The 24,399-nt window shown below is 41.8% G+C and overlaps 2 protein-coding genes across 12 annotated transcripts; one reads left to right on the forward strand and one right to left on the reverse strand.

The window, feature by feature from the left end:
• The first annotated feature begins 428 nt into the window (after positions 1-428).
• Positions 429-7,073, forward strand: LOC121620802 (far upstream element-binding protein 2-like). 3 transcript variants are annotated; one of them, XM_041957013.1, is made up of 18 exons: positions 429-629; positions 1,499-1,601; positions 1,775-1,834; positions 2,067-2,103; positions 2,243-2,295; positions 2,419-2,490; positions 2,614-2,671; positions 2,967-3,150; positions 3,325-3,423; positions 3,510-3,608; positions 3,697-3,799; positions 4,031-4,152; positions 4,268-4,561; positions 4,676-4,791; positions 4,924-5,012; positions 5,395-5,601; positions 6,603-6,790; positions 6,939-7,073. In XM_041957013.1, the coding sequence occupies exons 1-18, from the start codon at positions 501-503 to the stop codon at positions 6,945-6,947; spliced, it is 2,022 nt and encodes a 673-aa protein (XP_041812947.1). In that variant the 5' UTR covers positions 429-500; the 3' UTR covers positions 6,948-7,073. The 3 variants fall into 3 exon arrangements, with proteins under 3 accessions (XP_041812947.1, XP_041812948.1, XP_041812949.1); XM_041957014.1 differs by having other exon boundaries at positions 2,982-3,150; XM_041957015.1 differs by lacking the exons at positions 6,603-6,790; positions 6,939-7,073 and having other exon boundaries at positions 5,317-5,535.
• Positions 7,074-10,757: 3,684 nt separating this feature from the next.
• Positions 10,758-24,077, reverse strand: rfx1a (regulatory factor X, 1a (influences HLA class II expression)). Of its 9 annotated transcripts, none has more exons than XM_041956995.1 (18): positions 23,949-24,077; positions 21,718-22,098; positions 21,232-21,323; positions 21,031-21,126; positions 20,264-20,361; positions 19,717-20,140; positions 18,829-19,010; positions 17,944-18,063; positions 17,519-17,652; positions 17,185-17,303; positions 16,771-16,877; positions 16,487-16,638; positions 15,558-15,655; positions 14,779-14,928; positions 14,118-14,326; positions 13,248-13,401; positions 13,108-13,153; positions 10,758-13,023 (listed from the first exon to the last, which is right to left on the reverse strand). In XM_041956995.1, exons 2-18 carry the CDS (start codon positions 22,076-22,078, stop codon positions 12,863-12,865), a joined length of 2,703 nt encoding a protein of 900 aa, XP_041812929.1. In that variant the 5' UTR covers positions 22,079-22,098; positions 23,949-24,077; the 3' UTR covers positions 10,758-12,862. The 9 variants fall into 9 exon arrangements, with proteins under 9 accessions (XP_041812929.1, XP_041812928.1, XP_041812932.1 ...); XM_041956994.1 differs by having other exon boundaries at positions 21,031-21,129; XM_041956998.1 differs by having other exon boundaries at positions 19,768-20,140; positions 21,214-21,323.
• Positions 24,078-24,399: the final 322 nt, after the last annotated feature.

Consider the following 24,399-nt stretch of genomic DNA (forward strand, 5'->3'; position numbering starts at 1 on the left):
CCTCTGGTAAGTTTACTCCTGTTCACATACCTTAGGCAATAATGCTCTCCTGCAACATCTTGTACAATTGCTTATGCAGGACACCACGGTCAAAATACATAGTTGTGTTATTATGTTAACTTAACAATCCTAACATGTTACATCTGTATAGAATAATTAATTGTATAGAGGTTATGTAAAATATAAATGGAAATGTCAACATATTGTAGATGTAAATTGGCCATATTTACAAGTGAAAGTTGCAGGTGTGACCCTGCTGTATTGTTATACTATAAACGTAACATTTCCTCTTAAATAAATAATAATAATAATTACCAACCGCTCCAAGGTTTTAACTATGATGTTACACAGACTAATACGGACGCGAATGAACCTTCCCGGCCGCCGTCGTGTCTCCGGCGCTTTTCTTGCCCCGTCAGTTACTTGACTTTGATTCCCACTCCTGCGCAGCTCTGATCCCCGTTGTCCGTTCCCTTTCCCTCGCCTGTCTTTAGGTCAGTATGTCGGAGTATAATGCGGTGCCGCCACCCGGATCCGGGACTCCTCTCGGCGGACAGTCAGCTCTTGGGAACGGAGCAGGAGGCATCAAAAAAGATGCGTTTGCGGACGCGGTGCAGCGGGCCCGGCAGGTAAGGGATGTGACAGGCAGGAGCATGTTTGGAAGGTGGGCTAGCTAAATAGTTAGCCTCAGGGCTAACATGGTTGACACAGTTTTACACACGAGGATTAATGTTTTGTATTCACACATGTGTCCGAATCAGCGGTGTTCATTATAGTACAATTAAGCCAGTTACGTCATGTCACTGCTGGTTATACATCAGCTAGCTAAAATACTACCCGTGTTCCCCAACAAACCCACAGTGTGTGCTGTGCATTATACCGTTAGACAAAATAGAAGTTTTAACGTCATTCTAAATCAACGAAGAGACGGTGTCATGGTACTAGTTTAGTTAGTTTAAGATGTGTGGGGGTGGTTCACAAAAAATGTGTTAACGTTAAGTAATGCAGGTGTGATGCTGGCCAATAAATAAATAAATATATAGATAGATAGTAAGGCACCAGTGCATCACTGTATTATAATAACTAAAATCCTATGTAAAAGACTGTACCCAGTCTTGTGATATCCATATTATAGTATTTGATCTCCCTAGATAGATAGATAGATAGATAGATAGATAGATAGATTACTTTTTTAATCCTAAAGGGAGAATACAATGCTACAGATTTCACTATGCTATATTTTATTAAGTCTATCTGCTAAATAAAATAATAATGAGAATAAAAAAAAAGATAGGACCACAAAGTTAAATATGTGCTGAATACAGACTTTACAGTGACAGTAACATACTATAATGTACAGTAATGCAGGTATTGCTAAAGACTGTACAGTACATGTAGCTTATACATGAGTGTTAATATGTGGGCATGCAAGAGGGGCAGAGTAGAACACTCATGGTTTTTCTCAACTGTGATGGTGAATTTTACCCTTGTGATTCAGATTGCAGCAAAGATCGGGGGCGATGCTGGACCTCCCCTGAACAATAGCACTCCATCAGATGGCTTTCCCTTCACTGCACAGAAACGACAGCTGGAGGATGCAGGTATGGTGGCTGCGGCTCCCTGATCAACTGTTGCTCAGCTCAGAATGTACCTAATTTCTATGTTGCTTTGGTCAAAACAATTTGCTTTTAGATGCAAAAGGTATTCAGTCCTCACAAACACGTCATACGGACACCCAGTTACAGTAGATATCGGTCGTTTCTTTACCTTACAGATGAACCAGAGAGCAAGAAAATGGCTGCACAGAGTGACTTGGATTCCGCCAAAGCACTGTGTGAGTTCATCCTGCTATTTCATGTTGTCTATTCTTTTCTTAATAACTCACAGTTGACAGTATTTAATATAGATTTCCAGTTGTACAGTGTTCCTGTTTCATCAGTTTGCCTCTTTACCCTTGTATGGCCGGGTGTCCCCTCTGTCCGTGTCTCACAGTCCATCAGTAATCCAACACCTCTCCCTTGCTCTGCTTTCTCACTTTGTTTCTTTCTGTTGATGTCCCATCTCAGCTATTGGTGCACAGCTAGCTGCTCTTGCACAACAAAGGTGAGATCTCAGAGCTTTCACTTGATTGTGTATTTTGTATTGATGAGATTGTAGCGAAAATGCGGTTAGAAAGCCTACTATTGCCTGATTTGTTGCCTTTTCTTCCCTATATTTCATCCTCACTTGCTGATGGTGTCAGGCCTGCCTCCACCACAGAGGAGTACAGTGTACCAGACAGCATGGTTGGACTCAGTGAGTGCAGCCCAACTCTGTTTAGCAACATATTGATGCCACTCTATTTCTGTCACATAAGACAGATGTGTGTGACAGTGTGACCCACCAACAACACACAGCTTGCTCTCTCTTTGTTCTCAGTCATTGGTCGTGGAGGTGAACAGATCAATAAGATTCAACAGGAGTCAGGTTGCAAGGTTCAGATAGCTCCAGGTACTGTCTGCACTTCTTTGGAGTTAGCCTAAACAGTTTTCCACAGCTTTCCATTTTTATTACAGTTTACTCTGTTTTCCTTTTGTTGAACTTTGTTACATATGTCTCTACATGTGTGTCCAGACAGCGGAGGCCTTCCAGAGAGGAGCGTCTCTCTCACAGGTTCCCTTGACTCCATACAGTAAGTTTCAGACTTTATGCAAATTTTCTTTTTTTCTTATTTGGAAGCACCAGAAATGGTCACTTATGATGAAGTCAGAAGCTGTGTGCATGGTATGTATTTACATACACTTTTTAAATGATGATGCACTTTGTTCGAATTCTCGATTCTTTAATGCCATTTTTAGATAAGTTCTCTATAATAACCAGTTCTTTCATTTCACAAAAACCATGTGATGTAATATTAGGTCAGTGTCACTTGATGATAGCAGGTTGATGACATGTTTTTGTGAAATGGATGTGGAGTAACTGGTCAGCTCTTCCCCGGCTAGGAAAGCCAAGATGCTGTTGGATGAGATAGTGTCACGAGGGAGGGGCACGCCCCCTTCTTATCACGAGTCCACCAATGGGCAGAACGGCACAGTGCATGAGATGATGATCCCAGCTGGCAAGGCTGGCCTTGTCATTGGCAAGGGAGGAGAGACCATCAAACAGCTGCAGGTACATTGCATGGCTATTGCCATTTTTCAAAGCTTTTTTCAACTTTCAAAAAGTTGTAATTTTAGATTGATTGTCTTAAGTTTTAGAAATTAGAGCCAGAATAGAGAAATAGAGATTTTAGGGTCAGTCAGGTAGACATACATTACCATAGTGTTTAATTGTGCAATATTCCAGGAGCGTGCAGGGGTGAAGATGATCCTGATCCAGGATGCCTCTCAGGGACCCAACGTTGACAAGCCCCTGCGCATTATAGGCGACCCGTACAAAGTGCAGGTTTGTGAAATCATCTTATCAAGTTCAAGATAAATGTGTGGTTGCTGAGTTGCCATGTACAGTAACCACCGCGTTTTCCTTTTCAGCAAGCCCAGGAGATGGTGCAGGAGATTCTTAGGGAGAGAGACCATGGTGGCTTTAGTGAAAGAAATGACTTTGGCTCCCGCATGGGAGGAGGCATGGATGTGAGTTTGTGTGTGCCAGCAAGATTAGAAGTTGGATCAGCTGTCTCTGACCCATCCAAGTTTACGAAAGCATCTGTTTTCCATTCAGATACCAGTACCACGACACTCAGTAGGTGTGGTCATTGGGCGCAATGGAGAGATGATCAAGAAAATCCAGAATGATGCTGGAGTTAGGATACAGTTCAAACAAGGTAGGAGCCTGTGATGACTTTGCTGGCATTCATACATTTTCCACTTATTTGTTGATGTAATATTTTGCGTGAACAGTACATTTAGGTTCTTGTCAATGTCAGGTACCTGCAAAAATCTAGTATTAAAAGGACAGCAGTGGCATGAGAACAGCCTGCACTGTAGCCTACACCTGGCTTGTTTGAGGTCTTGAGTTACAAAGTTGGGTAAAAATCTCAAAATCTGTCGTACAGATGATGGGACCGGTCCAGATAAGATTGCTCACATCAGTGGTCCGCCTGACCGCTGTGAGCACGCTGCCCAGATCATCAATGACCTGCTGCAGAGCATCAGGGTCAGGGAGGAGGGACAGGGGGTATGGATCACTCTTTTCTTAAGCAGTGACAACTTTTCATTTATTATATAAACGTGTATTCACGCATAAAGTGTTATGCTGTAATACTGAGGCTGCCTCTCTCCTCTATCCACAGGGTCCCTCAGGTCCTCCAGGTATGCCTGCAGGAAACAGGGGCCGAGGTGGGGGACAAGGTGGGTGGGGGCCCCCTGGAGGGGAAATGACCTTCTCTATTCCTGCCCACAAGTGTGGGCTCGTGATTGGCCGGGGAGGAGAGAACGTCAAGTCCATTAACCAGCAAACGGGGGCCTTTGTGGAAATCTCTCGACAGCCGCCCCCCAACGGAGACCCCAACTTCAAGCTGTTCATCATTCGGGGTTCGCCGCAGCAGATCGACCATGCCAAACAGCTCATTGAAGAGAAGATTGAGGTTCTTAACATTTTTGGTCTTAGTTACGTGGAGGAAAACCAAAACTTCAAATATGACAATTTGATGCTTGTCTTTGTACATTCATTTGATGTGTGTTTATGTCATGTGTTCCAGGGTCCTCTGTGTCCTGTGGGCCCAGGGCCAGGTGGGCCAGGTCCTGCTGGTCCAATGGGTCCCTACAACCCCAACCCATACAACCCCGGACCACCTGGAGCACCTGGACCACCTCAGTGAGTAGCTACAACTTATGTCCAGCTGTTTTTGTAGCTTAATAGAACCATTTAAGGAGACTGTTTTTTTCATCGTGTCAGAGTGATGATCCAGAGAAGTTTTTAAGAATAAACCATTTCTACGCTCTTTAGTGGTGGTCCTCCAGGTCCTCACCAGTACACCCCTCAGGGTTGGAGCAACACCTACCAGCAGTGGCAGCCCCAAGCACCTCATGATCCCAGTGAGTCACCTTTGACAGCACACCCTTTCCTGGTTTTTCAAGGATCACTGTTTATTTTTGCTAATTTTAGCATGCTGGCTCTTTTTATTAACGCATCATCCCTACTTCAGTACTTTCATCCCAGGCTATAGGTCTTACTGTACACCCCCCCTCCCAGTCATTTCAGATGAGGAATGACATTTTTTTTTTCTAAATCTGGGAAGGTCGACAGGAGCACTGATGGAAATGTTGTGATGAGATGCACATGTCTTTACCTTAAGCAGCTCTGGCTAACCCTGTCTCTGTTTCCCCCCTGGTCTCCAAGCCCGGTCTCCAGGCCAGTAGCAGGGGCTCACCCTCACCCTATGAGGACCTCACCCCCTCCACCCTGCATCTTTTCTAGGCAAGGCAGCAGCCAATGACCCCAATGCAGCCTGGGCGGCCTACTACGCTCAGTACTACCAGCAGCCGTCAGGGGCTGTGCCAGCCCAGTACCCCGCTAACCCAGCTGGAGGTGCCCAAACTTCAGGGGACCAGACCCAGCCTGCACAGACGCCGGGGGGCCAGCCAGACTACACCAAGGCCTGGGAGGAGTACTACAAGAAGATGGGTGAGATTGCCAAAGACAACCATCTTTAACTTCACCCTCTGTTTGGAAATGATTTGTTGGTTTAAACAATCAATCAACAGAAAAATCAGTCACTTTGTTTCTCCCCAAAGGGCAGTTGACTGTGCAGCAGTGAAACACAAGACAAAAACACAAAGCACATGAGCACATCAAATAAATAATAACAAAACCAAGCAATAACTTTGTCAGTTTTGATACTGACAACTTAATAATAGATTATTTGTAATCATTTATTAAGTTAAGCTTTTATCGTTTAATGTATGTATTTGCAGCTAAAACAAACTGATTAATTGAGATATGAATGTAGACTGAAAATAATTGTCAGTTTCAGTGCAAATTTTTAATTTTGTGAAAAGATTCTCATGTTGATGTCTAATGTTTGATGTAGTTTTAATATTATTGATTATGATAGACTTATTTGGATTTTATTATATTTTTGATCACTTAATTAACTAATTGACCTATTCTGGTCTGTATCTTTCCAGCCATAAACTATATTTGAGGCACAAACACCTCAAATTTATTCTCATCAAGAAAGAGGGGAGAAAAGAAAATAATGTGCAGTGGGAGAGTTTCAGAGTGTATCCCAAATTAATCCTAAATATTAGTACAATAAAGTATACTACACAATAATCACTGTAGGATTCTGTTTTCTGCTCTTCAAAGAATTAGCATGCTTTCAGTTTAACTTCACAAACAGACATCAAGATGTTTTTCCTTGGATGGCACTATGATCTAGCCACTTTTTTTTCTCTAGCTATTCCGGAGCAGTTCTTCCATTTTCTTTTTTGCATTGCGGAAATGTATTATGCATTCTGTCTGGTTTGAGTACACTTTTTGTTGTCACTTAAAACAACACACTATACTCAATTGGATGGATTTGGGACACTTTTAATTTTTCCCATGTGAACTATTGCTGGTCTTATAGTCACCCTGATTGTAGTTGTGAACTGGGTTACGTCTCTTTTGTCTGTCACCTCCAGCCCAGGCAGGTGGCCCTGTCCCTGGGACAGCAGCTGCAGCCCCAGGACCAGCAGGGGGAGCAGCGTCCACATCAGGGGGCCAGCCGGACTACAGCGCAGCCTGGGCGGAGTACTACAGGCAGCAGGCTGCATACTATGGACAGACAGGACAAGCCCCTGGACAGCCAGGCACTCCCCAGCAAGGACAGGTTGGTACAGAGACTACAGGGACGTTTTCACCATATAGATGTGGAGGTTTCCATTTTATCTATCTCAGGTAGTGAGTAATACATCCTTCACTGATCCTTCTGCGGTTTTCACACAGGATGTGCTTCCTTTTACTTGCTCGCATTTTAGACGCAGTGAGAGTTCATGGCAGAAGGTCTCCGATGCTGGAGAGAATCAGGAAGATGGGATGAAGAAGATGACCCTGAACTTAAGGCCAGAATATAGCCTGTTAAGATTTTTTTTAATTCCTTGTGAGGGGAAACAAAACCCTTCCCCACCACCAAACACCACCTGGATACTTTTTAATAAAAATGTGAAGTGAACAAACGTTCTAATGCTTTGCTGCTGAGGGGAGGGAGAAGACTGATAATCCTGTCATGACAGGTACACAGCTTCTCAATACCCCAACATACATTTATATATGCTGTTATGAACGTGGAAACCTTGAAGCGCTTACCTCATTGCGGAGGACACTGAGTTGCCAATAAATCTATCTCATCTTCCTTTTATTAACTTCTAATGACTTTTACGCCTGTGTTATATTTACTGAGTTGCACAGAGCTATTAGGACTTTAATCATATTGGGTATCTGGTACAGGTAATTCATCAGAGAAATCCTTTTTAAAGTTCATTTGATTTGCTCCGTGTTTTGATTTTTTTAATTAAATTGTCAAATTACTCTCTGCTGTGGTTTGCATGGTGTTCCAACTTGTGTACAGTATATTTGGATTGTTTCTCTTTTGCTTATGATTGTGTTCACTTAGGACCTGTTTATACCTGGCATTAACGTGTTTTGGGTGATCAAGTCACAAGTGGACAAGTGGAAGTACAGGTATCCATGAGGCAGCAAGGACGCATCGAGTGAGAGGTGGTCTGGTTTGCATATGGCCACATTATTTTAGCAGTGTGTACGCAAGTGTGTCCTGGGCCACATTGAAGGACCACCTACTCAACTGACGTCCTCTGCGCAAATACACATGAAACACACATTTCCATTTGGTTCACTGTAATGCAGATTATATGTTTGTACTCTTACCTGCCAAGATAAACAGCAGATGTTTGTAAACACCCCATCTGTTTCAACAGATTTCACCATGGAACTAGAATCTACAATATCCCTACACTGGGAGTCTGGGGATAAAGGACCACTGTGTAGGATTTAGGGGGATCTATTGGCAGAAATGGGATATAATAACCATAATTATGTTAGTGTGTAATTATCTGAAAATAAGAATTGTTATGTTTTTGTTACCTCAGAAAGAGCTCTTAATGGCTCCAGAGGGAGCAGGTCTTCTTCCACAGAGTCATGGTTGAGATATGGTGCACCGCTATGTTTCTTCAGTAGTCAAACCAAACACTGGTTCAACAGAGTAGCTTTTGCATTTGTTGAGTGAGGACAAACTTAAACTTTGCTAAACCGCAATGGCAAATTCTTAATCATTCGTGCCTTCTTGTAAATTCAGCATCAAATGCAAGACATGAAATTGTTTCTTTCCATGTGAAAATGTGTCAGTTTGTCGCAGCATTGCTGTACCAGCCTGTCAGCACTGCATGCCTCAAATGAGTCTTGTCATGTCAAATTTTTACAAATGCAGTAAATGGTAACTGATGTGGGCTACTTCTTTGTTGCCCATGCAAAAAGTCTCCATTGAAAGACCACACAATTTTGTGAGTTGTTAAGTTAGGACAACAAATTCTTAATTATTTGGACCTTGGAAAAAGTTTTTTCTTTCTTTGTGTGAAAAACATTGTGTCTGTTTATCCCAGCTTGCTGGATACTACTCTAGGCCTGCTCGTAAAAGAATGAATTTGGTCCTTGCAAATACAAATAATGTTTATTTGCATGTAAAGAGGGAAAGTGAAATCTAGTCACAGGTGGTCACACCTGTGGGGATGCCAGGTGTGAGCTGACGTACTGAGTGAGTGGATCACCCAAGACGTACATTAATGCCAGGTGTAAACACGGCCTTACAGTATTTTGTACAAGTGAGACAGTTTTCCAGTGTATAAAAGGAACGCTACATTGTTGATTTATGCATGTGGGATGACTAATAACTGTTGAAAGCTTTTAGAGGTAAATGATAAAACCTTTTAACTTTGTTTTTATTGTTTTCATGGAAATGAGAACACAAGAGATAACAATAGTTGACAACGATTTGATAAAACATTTAAAAGTAAGGCCCCTGTGTGTTATGATGTAAGATGATGCAAGATGAGAGATGGAGGCGGAAATCTGGTTTTGCACCCAGATATTCATGTTAGGGTTCAAAGGTTAAAATTGTTTAATGCACGAGGCTAAGACGGGTATTAGACATGGTCCCAGATGGTTAAAAGACAACTTTTTTTAAAAAAATGGCTCATAGGTTCCAGGATTTAAGCGCTGTACACCAGGTTTTGCATTTTTGTTTTGCCGTTAGATTCAAGTGGCTTCCAATAAACAGCCCGTCCATAAATACTCATCAGCGTGAGGATCACTACATAGAGCAGTATGTTTTCTCCTCACTTCAGTTATTTAGCATTTATGTCACACACCCACCTGCTGATCAGGCACATCTTTTGCATTTTGAAATATCTATTCAGGAGTTTTCTCTTCACCTGAGAGCATTTGTTTTCAGGCAAGAAACATGCCGGCTTACTGTGGACAGAAGGCCAAAATGGAAATAAAAAGATGCCTTTTTTAAAAATTTGGCCAGCTTGGTGTGAACAATCCTACTTATCTCACATGGCACGGACAACTCAAAAGCGACTGTCAGACAATTCAAAACCAACACACACTGCTAGTGGGCATTCACCTTGAGGCAAGTGCATAGGTCTCTGTCACATTAAAGTGTGGTGACTCACATGTGAAGGTTTTTGTCACCCTCTGTAGTTTATACAGCTGCAGGTTATTTTACAATGTGAACATATGATGTAAGACTACATTCAGACTATCAATATGAATCATGCTGTGATTAATTTAATCTCAAGGTTGCATGTGATTACTTTTTCCTTTATATACCTTGGTTTTTATGGACGCCAACAAGAATCTGTTGCGCTTTTGCCTTCCCACAGCCATTGTTTGTGTGTAACAGAATTAAATTTAGTCTTCCAATGTGTCCCATATATATTGTACATGTACATATATTCAGCAATATAAGGCTGTTGGTTTTGACTTACAGAGATGTATCAGGTATGATTCTTGTATTCTGAATGGCAGCTGTGAGCCTGCCTTTGGCAGCAGTGTTGATATTGTTAATAGATGACCACCAGCAGCAATACTCTGAATTAAAAGGGGCAAATGTCAGTTACTTTAAAATGTGTTGAACATTTTGTTATCTCATTCTTTTACAAACAGTATGCACATACAGTTAAACAGCCTGCTGTCACCAGATATAAGCAGTTGAGGTAAATCGCAGCTAGATGTCACTATTAGCCTTCCTCAGATTAATATGACAGCACCACAAAGCTGAAACCCAGTTATTGACAAAAAATTTTTTGAGATGATCTCTTTTGAAGTAAGTAATTGAATCTACAGTTAACATAATTTAAAAATCTGAGGATGATTTTGTGAGTCTTACATGATCTGGCAGCTCATGGTGGCCCAACACCTTCTAAAGACACATTTTTTTCCCAGCCATCTGTATATCGCTTAGAAATTTGATCCCAAACTTCATAAAATCTGTGGTTTCTATTCCCGTGTCATTCATTGTACAGTGCATCAAAGTATGTGAGATTGGTGTGTGTGTGAATACAACCCAGGACCACAATCCAACACCACAGTGTAGATCAAACTGAAGGATTTGATAAGGTTGTGGCTGCATGTCAGGCAGCGGCCCTGTCTATCTCTTAGCCACAAAGATTATAAATACTGATGTACTTTGGTGTGACTGACTATACTTCCTCTTGAAAACAGACACTTATGTTAAACTTCGAGGAAAAAAAATGTACAAGAGGGAACACAAGTGCAATTTTAGAAATTCTTTAATTTATATCTTTAAAATTAAAAACATTTGAATTGCATTCTACCACCTCCAAAGGCACAGTCATACTTACAGCAGACCAAATTCATAAAACACTGCCACTGAACATCTTTTTTCTCAGTCTGTTTTTTACATAAGAAACAATGCACTATAAAAATGACTAAACATTTTTCTTACTGGGTAAACAATGGCCATTCTATATGCTGCAGATCATTAAAAGACTGGAGTGATATGTACTCAGCTGTGGTAGCATTGGACTCCATATAAAGGATGATGTGCTGGTTTGAGGCTGCCAATGCCTGTTGAAAACATGCATTGCAGCTATTTAAAGATAATGTATGTAAAAATCCAAAAATGACATGTTTACAACAACCAATTATTACTTACAGTGTTTAAGAATATGGATGTTTGAAGCAAAACAAAGCCATTGGCAGGAAGGCGGCAATGCAGTGAGATGAAAACACAGTGGAGGGAGATGAGTGTTGGTGGAGGACTGTGCAGAAAGAGTCATCAGATCTCTCACCTCTCACCAAATTCTCGCAAACATGTTCAGTGGTATGAGGCTTCACACGAAATCTGAGACCTGCACCCCCACCATTAAAAACATACCTAAGACTTAAAAGAATAAAATAAAAAACATTTCAAATAACTTTGTTGGAGTTTTAACGACAATAGTCAACATGTGCAAAGAGGCAGGGCCTTAGCCTGTTTGTGGAAAAGTCATAAGATATGATATAGATTTGATAACTGAACCTACAATCACAAATCAATAATGCACACAAAGGTTGCTTACAATGTGTGACAACACAGCACCATACACTGCACAAGAGGTTCACTTAGTGACAACAAAATTCAAAATAGTGGATAAATATACAGTAGAATATAAGTATATCACCGTTCTTACTCAGGCACAGTCCTCCTGTGATCTGGGATAAAAGCAAACAGGCTTGGCACACACACACGGAAAAATATATTGAAATAAGGCAAGAAAATGATATGTCAAAGGAAAATGAGGCCAGAGGAATGTGTTGAATGAACAGGAATGGAGCACTTTGAACATAAAAATATGACACATACAGATACAGTACCTCTCTCGTGGAACCAGATGTTCAGTATAAGAGGATTTTTTTGCAGCAACTAATGGGAGCCCCAATTCCACAGCAGTAGCTTTATCTTTACAAATGTGTGTAGCAGCTGCGACAGGCACTCCAAGAACACTAGAACTTTTTTTCTTGACCGGTGAATAAAATCAAACAGGAAATCTACACACGTCTGAACACCTTAGAAAATATCTACATGAGAAACAGTTCACACTTGGCATTACTTGCAATCACACAACCAGTCACACATGTATATACACACCATTGTGGAAAAGCATGCTCAATTAGCCTCCAGAAATACAACAACGGAACAGTGTGACCCCAGCGCTCATACAGAAAACACACACACAAACATGACAAATCCACCCCAAAATCCCAACCGCCTGCTTGCTTTCACAAACGTCACTCTCATCTGAGCAACAAAGCTTCCCAACAGCATTAACTAAATCAGTAACAACTAAATTCAGCAACCATTTATTGTTAAAGGTCCACACACACACACACACACACACACACAACAAAGTATTTTCAAGACCACTTTGATATGGCAGTGACAGTTTTAGGAGGACCTAGGGTGAGCAGAGGCTATAGGCTGCAATGCAATGAGAGACAAAAACAAAACCAAACAAAACAAAAAACATGCCCGGCTTTAGTTCATTTTTACATATCAACACAACTGAGGGTTGTTTCTCTTTGCATTGAGAGTCTGGTTTTTGAAGCCACATCCTGTTGCAAAGCCAGTGATTGTGTATTGAATCAGTGGTGTCAACAGGTGGTTGTGCCATCCAGGCAGCAGCAGTACTGATCGAGTGTGTGTTCTGACTGTGAGTGCGTAAACAAGTGGGACAGTTAACAGTATGCAGCGAGAGTGTGCACACACATTTACAAGATCTATATACATGTGTCAAGTGTATAAATTAGTGTTCTTTGTACATCTGTGTGTGTGTTTGTATAATCAATATATCAACCCACGTCTTGTAGTGCCACTCTGTGATTAGTTGTCAGCTGATCCCGTTGTGAAGAGGACTCTCTGGTCCGTTCTGGCCAGCTTAGCAGGCGGCTCCAGAGACTCATCTCCCAGCACGGCCCCGTCTGAAGGAAGGGATAGCTCCTGTCCTTCCTCATCGCTCTCCTCCTCCTCTTCCTCTTCCTCCTCTGGGAAAGACAAGGGTAAATGAGTTAGTTACAAACAATGACTGTAGTGAAGTCTGAGATATAGTGGAAAAACTGTGTAATTACCTTTGTCAGGATCCAGCTGGCTTAGACCTCGGCCTAAACTGGCAAACTAATGGCAAGAGGGGGAATGCATTAGTACTGTAAGTATGGTTTGTATTTCTTAGTTTATCTACTGTATACGTGTGCGTGAGTTGGTTTGGTACCTCTCCCATGACAGCAATGGGGGTCTCTCCTTTGGCCTGGGCCACTCTGTGCTCTATCAGGTAGTACATGTACTCATCATACAGCAGGCGGATCAGGTGAAAGGAACCAAAACTGGCTGCACTCCTCAGGGTCAGGTCCCTGATCACCATGGAACTGGAGAGCAGAGGCAGTAGGAATTAAACCACTGTTACACACACATCCTGTCACTGTAACACTTCTTCTCTTACCACAATAGGGAAGTATTTGTCAGTCCACATTGAGTTCCACGAAGTGCTGAGTATGAGTCAACTCAGTGTTGATTTCTCAACAATTAAAGAGAAAGAGACCTCACTTCTCACAGTGAATCCACTAACACATTTTTATATCAATTTCCTCATTTCTGTCAATAGAAAGCAAACTCTCCCACCTGTTCTATTATAACTAAAGGTGAACAAGCAATAAAGACAGGACATTAAGTTATTACTCTCCTTTGACGTTTTTTCCTTTCTTTTTTGTCTTTTTTTTTTTTTACATCTTTTGCCCTTGTGGTACCATCTCCTCACTAACTTCAAACTGGTTCTTTCACAGTGCTGCCAAGTTTCATTTTCTTTGTGCATTAGAGATGAAGACTGAGATAAAACATTTATTACAGTGGTGGTGTTGCTATCTGGTAAGGATTCTATCAAACTGATATCTCAAGATAACGAATTCATACCAGCCATATACACTAATTCATTCATTCATACACAACAGTGATTTACAGTTAGTGACTATGAGAGAATCAAATGTTCTCATTTCTTGTTTGACAAAAGCTTATAGTTAAATCTCACAGCATCAGTAAAGACAAGAAAGTAGAACAGAGATGAAAATGTCCACGCTTCCCATCGCACCTGTAAAAGGACCATTTGAGCAGGAAGAGCTTGGCAGCCTTAGGAAAGGCAGGACTGTGCTGGTAGGGCTTCAGGACCTGGGACACCACACCATCCAGCCACGCAGCCCACTGCTCCAGGGAGTTCTGCTGCTGGAGGGTCAACTTGAAGTCCTGCTCCAGCCGCTGGACAACACGGTCTTCACACCGGCACACCCATGAGGCCTGCTCCTGCACAAGGTACACAGGATGAGGGCAATGTGTCAGTAAAAGGCATTAGTTGTAGCAGTTAGGGGCAGCAGGGTGACCTAATATTTGAAGACATTATGCTTCACACAGAAGACTCAGGTTAAAGTCCTTGTGCAAACTAGTACATCGTCTTCAAATTTCCTTAAAGCAAGACATCACGTCACCATCACATTTAGGGTTCTGTGTCTAACCACATGCTCATCACTCACCGGAGTACTGAGAAACACAGTGAGTTTCTGAAAAAAAGCAAGAGGGCTTGGCTTGCATTTCCTGGGCAGGAAATTAACTAACACATGAAACTTTGTTAAAAGCACAAGCTACAGCAGAAATAGTTGCATACGCACAACACCTAAAAAACAATGTAAGATTAAACTACAAACACTGAAATTCATTTCAAATGCTGCCAGCGGAAGGCATTCAGAGACCAAACCAACCTGGACGTTAGCAAAGTCGACACGGTTGAGATCAGAGAGCATCTGGTTGATCTGGGCTGTGTTCTGGAGGACCGCGCGGGCTGCCTGGGCGAGGTGGTTCAGACTGGTGTAGCGACGCAGTGTCTGGGCAAATGCATTGGCTGACGTCACCTGAGAGAGCATGAGGAGAAAAGGATTAAAGGACATCAAAAAAAAAAAAAAAATTGGGGTGACTTGAGGTGAGCAATGTATGCTCAGCTCCAGACTGGGCTTTAATGAGTAGAAGGGGCAAGAGAGAGGCATGTCATTGATCAAGTGTTACAGACCTACTGTATATTTATCAACATAACCATGTATCTTCACTTAAGCACATGTCAATGTCTGGATCAATAATCCTGGTGAAGTGGTCCATTTACACTGTGAAAAAAAAACTTAACAATGAGACTTCTATAGGAAATGATCATTCAGAATAGGCTATTTTCTATTCATAATGATTTGCATGATTGACCTAGAAGTGTTGCTGTATTTATCTTCACAAAAGCTGAACCACGGAGCTGGCAAATAACAGTTCTGTTTTTTATGTAAAATCAGCTCTAGCTCGTGTTCACACAACCACAATAAGGAAAACTCCCACACAGAAAATGGGTTTTAGTTTTGTTATGTACAGTTTCTAAGCTCACAATCAGTCTCATAAAAAGTATGGCTTTGTAATGGCTGTTTCTGCAAGACTAAAAAACAGCTTGCTTCATGGCTCAGAAAACACATTCCACCAACTGCAAGCCAGCACAAGGGGACTGTACCTTGATGCGGACCATTTCCTCAGGGATGTTCATCATGGCATTGGTCAGCCAGCTCTCCAGGCTCTTGGCAAAGTTGCGGATGGCTTGTGTTAAGGCACCTGGGGCAGGATGAAAAAAGGGATAAGAGACTTCAATACTGGTCACTTCAGATTAAGTTTTCATTTACTTAAGACCTGAGAATATAAAGGATAAAGGATTATCAAACACCTGGGAAACATAAATTACTGCTCAAGAAAAATATTTTTCCTGGCTGCGTATATGCATGACCAAACTTCCCATGTGATTGCAATTTACTTGGAAGACAAAGACCTAGGACATGGAAAATACTTCTGTGGCAGCAGTGCAGCAGGATAAAAGGAACAATCCTTCCTTTGTCACAGCAATGTTAACAGAAATGCAATTAAACATCTGACTAAAACTGAAACTGAAACACAAAGAAATAAGTCCAGGAACTTTCCACGGCAGAGCAGCAGGAATACAGAAACAAAAAACTGCGTGCTCTCCTACTACACAGTTAGTCTATTTGTCCAAATGTTGTAAACAAGAAAAAGAAAATACTTACAGAAATGTAAAATTGCTCGTATATGTGAAATGTCAGCATTATTTTTAATCTCTCTTAGGTTCATTTTCAATAAATTCAATTGGCACTGAGGTTAAAGAGCTCCTTATCTGTCCCTACATATGCTGTGGGTGTGGCCACTGGTGTACACTGGTGTTGCCACAATGGCAACTGTCAGTTTCTTAATTGAAATTGATTTTCGATCTAAAAATGTCTGATATGAAATTTTTTATTTTTTCTGAAGGATCACTATTGAAGTGAAAAAATATTATTGTATGACATTTTGTTATTTGCATATTAATCTCTGCACCATACTGTATTTGACAGTATGTTATTTTACTACATTATTGAACTTCTTGTAGAGCCTTACTGGGGATGGGCCTGAGGACATCAGGGATGAGGATCTCCACCAGGCCCTGATACAGGCTGTTATCACAGTCACGGCTCCAGCGCAGCACTGGGTCATACTTGCACAGCAACACCAGGCAGGACTTAGGGAGACGCTTCTCTGACTCGTCGTGACTGCCAACACATACTTTTTTAATTATTTGCATTCTGTATAATGGTTCTGCTACTGCAATAAGAGATGTTTCTTACCATATTTAGCAGAAAAACTGAATTTTGAATGTTTGCCTATAAGTCTTGACCACTCACACGGCCAATGTGGCATCTCCAGCCTGACTCTGGCTGAACCTCCAGAAGGTCTTCCACAGAGTCTCTACCAAGGTAAACTGCAGGTTGACCATCACATCTAGTATAGCCTGACAGAACACAGAGAGAACATCTTGTTCATGCATGACTGATAATAAAGAACTGAGCACACAACAGATTATCAAAGATCAATTAGACTAACACAAAATGAGGAAACTGATGACATTAAGAGATAAATGAGCCTCACTTTTAATGTTGGTTGTGTACTTTTAAGTCAATCTTCCCCCACAGTTGTCTAACATGACTTTTCCTTTTCTAGTACATTTTCAGTTAGTACTGTCCAACCCCAAATGTTATACTGGGTACTTTGATTCTTCCACTGACAGCTAAATAGAAAAGGCAACCTCAGACAGCTACCTCACAGTGTTCTCTGTACAGCAGCTGAAAGCTCTTAATGTGCTCCAGCTCAATGCCCTCTGGTAGAGACTTTCCCTGGAGGTCGATGTCTGGGAACTCTGGGAGAGCTCTGGATGCATCTGGAACACAGGAATCAAGAACACTGGATAATCAAAGATAAATCACATTATATACAGAGAGTGATCAGTATTAACTGTAGATAATATTGTATTATATGATGTTTGTATATTCTATTTTCAAAGTAATACCATCAGACTCATAAATCTTCTTTTAGGCAAATTCTTGCCATCATTTTTATACCTCTAGGTATTGGCCCACTATTCAATGAACTCACCTAGGAACTGCTGGTACTGCTGAACCTGGGTGCTGATATCCACCTGCCCTGACCCCTGCTGCTGTTGCTGCTGCTGGCCTGCTCCTGCTGCTGTGCCATTGGTCATCCCCTCTACTTTATGCACAGGCTTCAACCTGATATGAAAAGGGATAAAATGCATAACGTAAAAGAAACATTCAGCTTGAGGAAAAGATGATGAATAATAAAGTGAAACAAAATGGCCATTCTTATTTTTCATATAGCAGAAATCTGGAACATTGATAGGATTTAAAAGAAAACATATAGTGAGAGAGAGGGGAAATAAGAATGTGATACAACTGTATATATTCAGAGTGAAAAACTGAAAAACAGATACTTAATGGTTTCAGTGGTGTAATGAGAGACAACAGATGTGTGAGAGTATGTAGGGGTGTTTATGTGTGTACCTCTGTTTCTGTGAGAAGGGCTGCTGCCTCATTGCCAGATGTTGCTGGTCTTCCATCAGACGGAGAAGAGAAGAGCCTGCCTTTATCCTCAGCCCGTAATAGTGGTATTTAGAGTTACCCCTGCCAGGAAGAGATAAAATACTTGTTTGTACATCAAATTGCACCTGTGTTGGTGAATCTGTAACCCATAGTAAATCTATGGCAGGAGAAAACAAGAAGACACCAGAGGACTGTTTATGTTGCCTAAACAAACCTATGGTAACTCCCCTAAAGCTACATACACACAATAGTCTCAATATGGACTGATTTTAAAATATGCATATCTAACTTCATAAAATGCAAACATACTGTATTGTTTAACTTAATCCATATTATCAAACACGTTTAAAAAGTCAATCTCACTTGCTTACCCTCCCCTCCTTTGTCAAACTCACTCACCCACACACATGCTGTCTGTCTTCATCTCTACCCACACGTCTTCCTACACCAGGCGAACATGTTGCAATGCTCCAAAGAGCTTTATAGATTATAGATCTCCTGTAGGAAGCTTTGCCTGGGTGTCCACTAATTGAGATCTATATGCATGTGAATGATGCAGTGTGAATAAAGTCTGATATTTGTGCTGATAACATGCATCACTGAGGTAGGGAGAAAGCACTTATCTCCCTCTCTCTCTGTGATGTCATGTTGATGTCAACATTTTCTAATTTGTTTCTGTCAGCAGAAACACATTTGACAGAAAAACACATTTAAAAACTGGCACATTAGTAAGGGCATCAATTTATACAACCCTGATGTTGTGTATGAAAGGGGTATAAATGGGTTTGATTTATATGTGTATATATCTTATATACCTGAGTTTGGGTGTCTGATGAACTGTCTTACCTTGTGCCAAGTCGTCGTGTGCGCAGCCCCATGAACACAGATCTAATGAGTTTCCCAAAAGAGGCAGCATTAACAGGCTCTAGTTTCTGCTCCTGGCAGTGCAGCAGATAGTGGCAGTAGAGGGTGGAACGTGGCAGACTCACTCCTTCAGCTGTCTCATAGTTGTCCAGCAACCACTGTACCTGACACGCAGGCAGTGAAAAAAAGAAAATAGCTGGAGCAGTTAGCAAAGCCAGTAGATACAAACAGGAAAACTCACCTTAACATATATGCCCACAAATGCTGTATACGCACGCTTATTTGCATACACATTACCCGCATTTTCAGCACAATATACAGTGCATGCACACACATTTTTTTATCAATAAATTATACAAACAAAAAGAAATTCATTCACATTTACAGTTCTTCACTCAATTGGGAATGAAAACACAAAAACATTTGTTTGCGTGCCGTGGCATACAACTTTGGTATGCAATGAATTAATGACCTGGAATATGGGATGTTTGCCAAACATAGGTTGGTTACCATTATCATATGGGGTTCAATATGATGAATTTGGGATGAACAATATAGTGTTGGGGCATTTCAGATAAATTAAATGCCCCTCATCACATGCACTGTAATGATATGAAAATGATGAGGTCATGGTTTTGTTTTTGTTTTTTGGGGACTAGGAAATCACAGTTAAAAATATTGCCTACTTCAAGGTTTAGTGTGATCAAAACACAAGATATTAACATTTTCTGGTCCTAATATAAATCTCCACATTTTTAATTGTGCTTTCCATTTGACAAAACTATGACGTCATCGGTGTGCGCCACCAAAGGGTTGTGTGGATGAGAACAAAAACGAGAAGAAATTCCTGCACTTGGAGCCTCTGCATACCTTCTTGTCTGCCGACGGCACGCTACTCTCCTCGCCCTCTGTAATACTCACAGTGGCTGGAGAGGCGCGGGCGGTGTGTGAGTAGTTCTGACTGTTGCCAGCTGCCCCTCCGCTGCTGCTGCCCAGCATGTAACCCCCCTGGATCACATAGCTGCCTGCTGCGCCACCATTGGTGCCTGCCCCTTCCCCTGCCCCATTGGCAGTGCCACCTGTGGTCACCACTGTGGCCCCTCCCCCTGCTGCACTGGTGGGCTGGGCCACAAACATGGACACACCCCCTGTTGTGCCAGCAGTCACTGAGACAGTTAGAGGTGTGCCAGGGGTTGAGGCCTGTGAGCCTGAGGTTGGCTGACCTTCATAATACTGGGTAGCTGTGGTCTGGGTGTACAGGGGTGTGTCAGTGTAAGGGAAGGTGCTGGAACGACTGGATGAAAGGAATGAAAAGACATGTTAGAAACAAAGTAGGTTTGGAGAAATTAAACTGTAAAAAGGAAAAAGTTCTGTCTGGACACATTTTAGAAAATGTTGGACACAGCTTTATTCTAACATGGTGCTGGTGGTGTAGTTGGTGTCCGCTCCTTCCACATACTGCACTTGATTGGTGTACACATGTTGCACTGGCACTGAGGTGAGCTGCTGCTGTACCTAAGGAGTGGGGAAACACACATACATACACACAAGAATCCAATAAATCCTTGCCCACCACTACCTTGGACATCTTTCTTGTACAGTTTCCTTTGCAATTCTTACTTAGAAAATTTTTTTAGCTACAGACAAATTCTCAGTTCCCTTAACTATATTGCAGTATTCTCCCTTGTGTCCCTGACCTACTTCGAAAGTGGCAGTTGGAGCCTGCACTGGTTGGTCAGGGCCTGAGCTTGTGAATGCAGGGTAGGCTTCTATCTTTTTCTCCGCATGCACAAATAGCAAATATGGTAATAGGGGGAGGTGAAGGAGGTCCAAGGGGAGGCAGAGGGGCTTGGTAGAGCATTCCTGTATGTATTGTCGTGAAGTACTCATGAGGCACTCTGGCTGTCCTAGCTCATGATGTGGCTGGCATTCTTCTAGACTATTACCAGAAACTAACACTGTCACCTCGGTGGTAGGGAAGACCTAAAAGCCAGCAGAGGCAGGTTCAACCAAAGATGTAGTTAGCTGACTAATACTAAGCCAAAAACTGCAGAAGTTATAAAGTTCTGGATGCCCCATGTGTGTGTTTGCATTCCACAATTGTGTGTTGTTCAGTGACAGTACAAGTGATCATCATATTCAACCACCAATGATGAACTGTGTCACTGAGTGTGTTCAGCTTACCTCTGGGCTGATATGAACAGGCTGTAGACTGGTGACACTGAGCTGGGTGCCTGGCTCAGTCTTGGCTATCTGAGAGGTGGCCTGAACCACAGACCTCTGCTGAGATAAAGATACGATGAAGTTTTAGGAGTCAAAGAAACATTAATTTTACGGTGTATGTGTGTGTGTGCGGGCATATTTTACCTGTTGAGCTGTCTGTACCTGCTGAACAACTTGCGTGGGAACTCCTGTCGGCACCACAGCTGGAGGGGGGCTAGAGTCCGACACACTGTCACTTGAGTGAAGGGAGCCCTCTGAAGGACAAAGAGGGAAAATAAATGGATTTACAAGTTGGTGACATTATTTTACTTCGATGAAGTTGTTGATATACTGCTATTTAAGTGCAGGACTCATACATTCCCCCATTCAGGCAAAGTCTCAAAACTCAGTCATGATAGCAGATGCAGTTACCAAACAACAATTCCAGGACAAGGAATTTTGTAGAAGTGTTTATTTGAACATATTAAAGCATATCTTAGTTCTACATATATTCCAATCCATGAAACTTTGCAGTATCTTAACTGCCCTTAAGACATGGATCAACTGAAATAAAGCATCACTTCTGTGCATGTATAACTGAAAAGCCATAAACTGGCCTGGTCTATGTTAGTGCAAATGGCATAATGATATGTGATGTTCAGTCCTTACCTGTGACTGTGACAACGATATACTGAGGAGTGCTTTGAGCATTTCCAGACTGTGTGGGGGAGCCCTGGATCTCTGCAGTCACATACTGTGTCTGAGCAGGCTGGGTTTGTGCTGTGGACTGAGCTTGACTACCAGCTGCAGGCTTCTGAACAGTGATGGAGGTGGCTTGATCAGTGGGAGTAGTTTGGCCTGTGGCAGTGACAACAGTGGGAGTGACCACAGTAGTCTGAATCTCAGCCAGAAACTGAGGGGCAGTTGGAGGGGTGGAGTTGGCATCGGTTTGCCCTGGTGTGACAGTAACAGCAGCCCCCTGGGGTTGGGCTGCTGGCTGGATCTCACCTACGTAGCCTGAAGTGGCCATTACAATAGCTGGGAATCACCCTAGGGGAAAACAAACAAGTGACTGTTTACATGTTTCTTGTAAATACTAGGGATGTTCTAAATTGGTCAACCCCTGATGCATCCCAGAACTGTTAGTTTCCTGTTTCTATTTGGTTAGAGTAGCCTAATGTAAAATGAGCTTTCAAGCCACCAATCATTCATATAGAGGCAGGGCAGGGAATATACATCTAGTCAGAGTTTTGAAGGTAAGAGGGATACAATTCCCCATTTTTGAGGATGTAGGAGAACAAAATAAAATGAATCACAACTTTTAGTAAAATATTACTTTTAAAATGTGCAACTAGTGTAACAGAGTATTATTCATCATATATTTTGGATAAGGGACTCCAAATAAAATAGCATGGGCAACACTTGGACATGAGGCAAGTAATGTTTGCTACATGATGTCTTAGAAATGTTAGCTGAAAATCATGACAAACATCAGATGCTGATCTGATCTAATTATATTAATCTCTCATCAACAGTTGAAATCCTGGAGATATTATGAATATCTCTCCATTTTCATTTGTTGCCCTGATGCAAATTATTGATTAAGATGGCTGTTTCTCAAAAGTAATACCGTGGCTGACCTGTTGGTGGTACAGCTAATGTGGAGATGTTGGGGAGGAGCATTGATGGGAACAAGCATTTGGGTGTCTTATTACCTGTAATGTGATCACACATCCTATGTCCATTCACATACCTATGCCTATTATGCCTATAGCACAAGTTGGGAAATCCCTTGCCACACTGAATTAATACAGTAATGTAGAATGTTGTTATGTTAAATATCACACACAATTACCAGCAGATATGGGGTCCTTGTGCTTTTAATTACATTTAATACAATATCCTACATACTAACCACAAAATCCATGCCTTTGTACATTTTTGTTTAACCACTGAAAAAGACAGGGCAGATGGAAGGTTTTATTATAATCTATAGCTGTGTTTTCAAACACATATGACGCTTTTGATCCTTATGTTAATGGTCAATGGCAGTAAGAGACCTTATAACAGAGCTATAAAGTCACTCATATCGCAAATCAGGTAACAAAATGTTCTACTGAACTCGGACCTGCAAAGCACCTGCAAAACTCATTCGCCACGCCCATTACATGTTAAATGTCCGCCACCTTCCCCAGCTTCTTCAACTTTACGTTACTGAGAGAACGATATTTCAGTTGGCTGTGACTGTTCCTGTTCCGCCCCGCCTGAAAAAACAACCTAAAAACGGTCTAATGTTAAACAGTTAAACTTTTAATCTGACTACCCTAATTTGGTTTCCCTTTTGAGGGATTCACGTTACGTACTCAGGGAGTTGGTTTTCTGTTGAGCCGGCTGCTGAAAAAAAAGATAGTTACTATATTAAACCATCACATAATGCACGTAAAATATCGTTGAACAAGACGAATGGCCGTAACTGTTAACGTGTTTCGTTAGCTGTTTGCAGTAAGGAGCACACGCCTGTCGTGACAGCACTGATGCTAACTATGTAGCAAGGTAACACATACAGCAAGCTAACTGGTCTCTACAACAACCGCCATTTTGTACCTTTTGCATTTGACATCGCCATAACAACGGCCTGCTTGAGTATGCGTCTGTGGCTGCGTCGTCATGGCAGGCACAATTCACTGTCACTGTTAAGAGTAGCGAGCACATTCTACTCCGTTCAAGAAACGGACTCGGCCGATTATCAGTACAACGGCTAGCTTGCAGGCTAACCTCAGCTATCACTAGAAGGCAGTTGCCTGTTATGGCTACTGAAACAACAAGGGAAAAAAGCAATAGCACAATTCAGCTGAAGCATAATTGGACATAAAATATTTCCTACATGTAAAGAGCTTCACCTCTGGTTCCACGTGTATATTTCCCACCGATAAAATATCTTCTTTTATTTTTATGGCAGATTGAGTTGTTGTTGTTGTTGATTCTCGTTGCTGGGCTCTTGTCGCCAGGGCTACCGCGGCTATGGCGCTTCGTCCTCACCAGGGCAACTGTTGCTACCCACCCGCTCCCTTCCCTCCCCCTTCCGTGCTCTGATTGGCCGAGTGCGGTCAAATTGTCTTAAAGTCACACGGACTGGTATTTTTTTTTACTACAAAGACATTCACGCCCATTTGTGGAACATCCCTGTCTATCATAGACATCAACATTTTACAACTAAGGCTGATGCTGTGCTATTGAAAGTAATAGGTTCATCTTAGTGCTTGTCAGAATTCTGCAGTTAGTAATTCGATAGTGCCATTGTAACTGTCTACCACCGATTTGCAATGGTGGAGGAAGTATTCTGATCTTTTA

This window comes from Chelmon rostratus, chromosome 17 (assembly GCF_017976325.1).
Source record: "Chelmon rostratus isolate fCheRos1 chromosome 17, fCheRos1.pri, whole genome shotgun sequence".
In the NCBI taxonomy this organism is placed as follows: domain Eukaryota; kingdom Metazoa; phylum Chordata; class Actinopteri; order Chaetodontiformes; family Chaetodontidae; genus Chelmon; species Chelmon rostratus.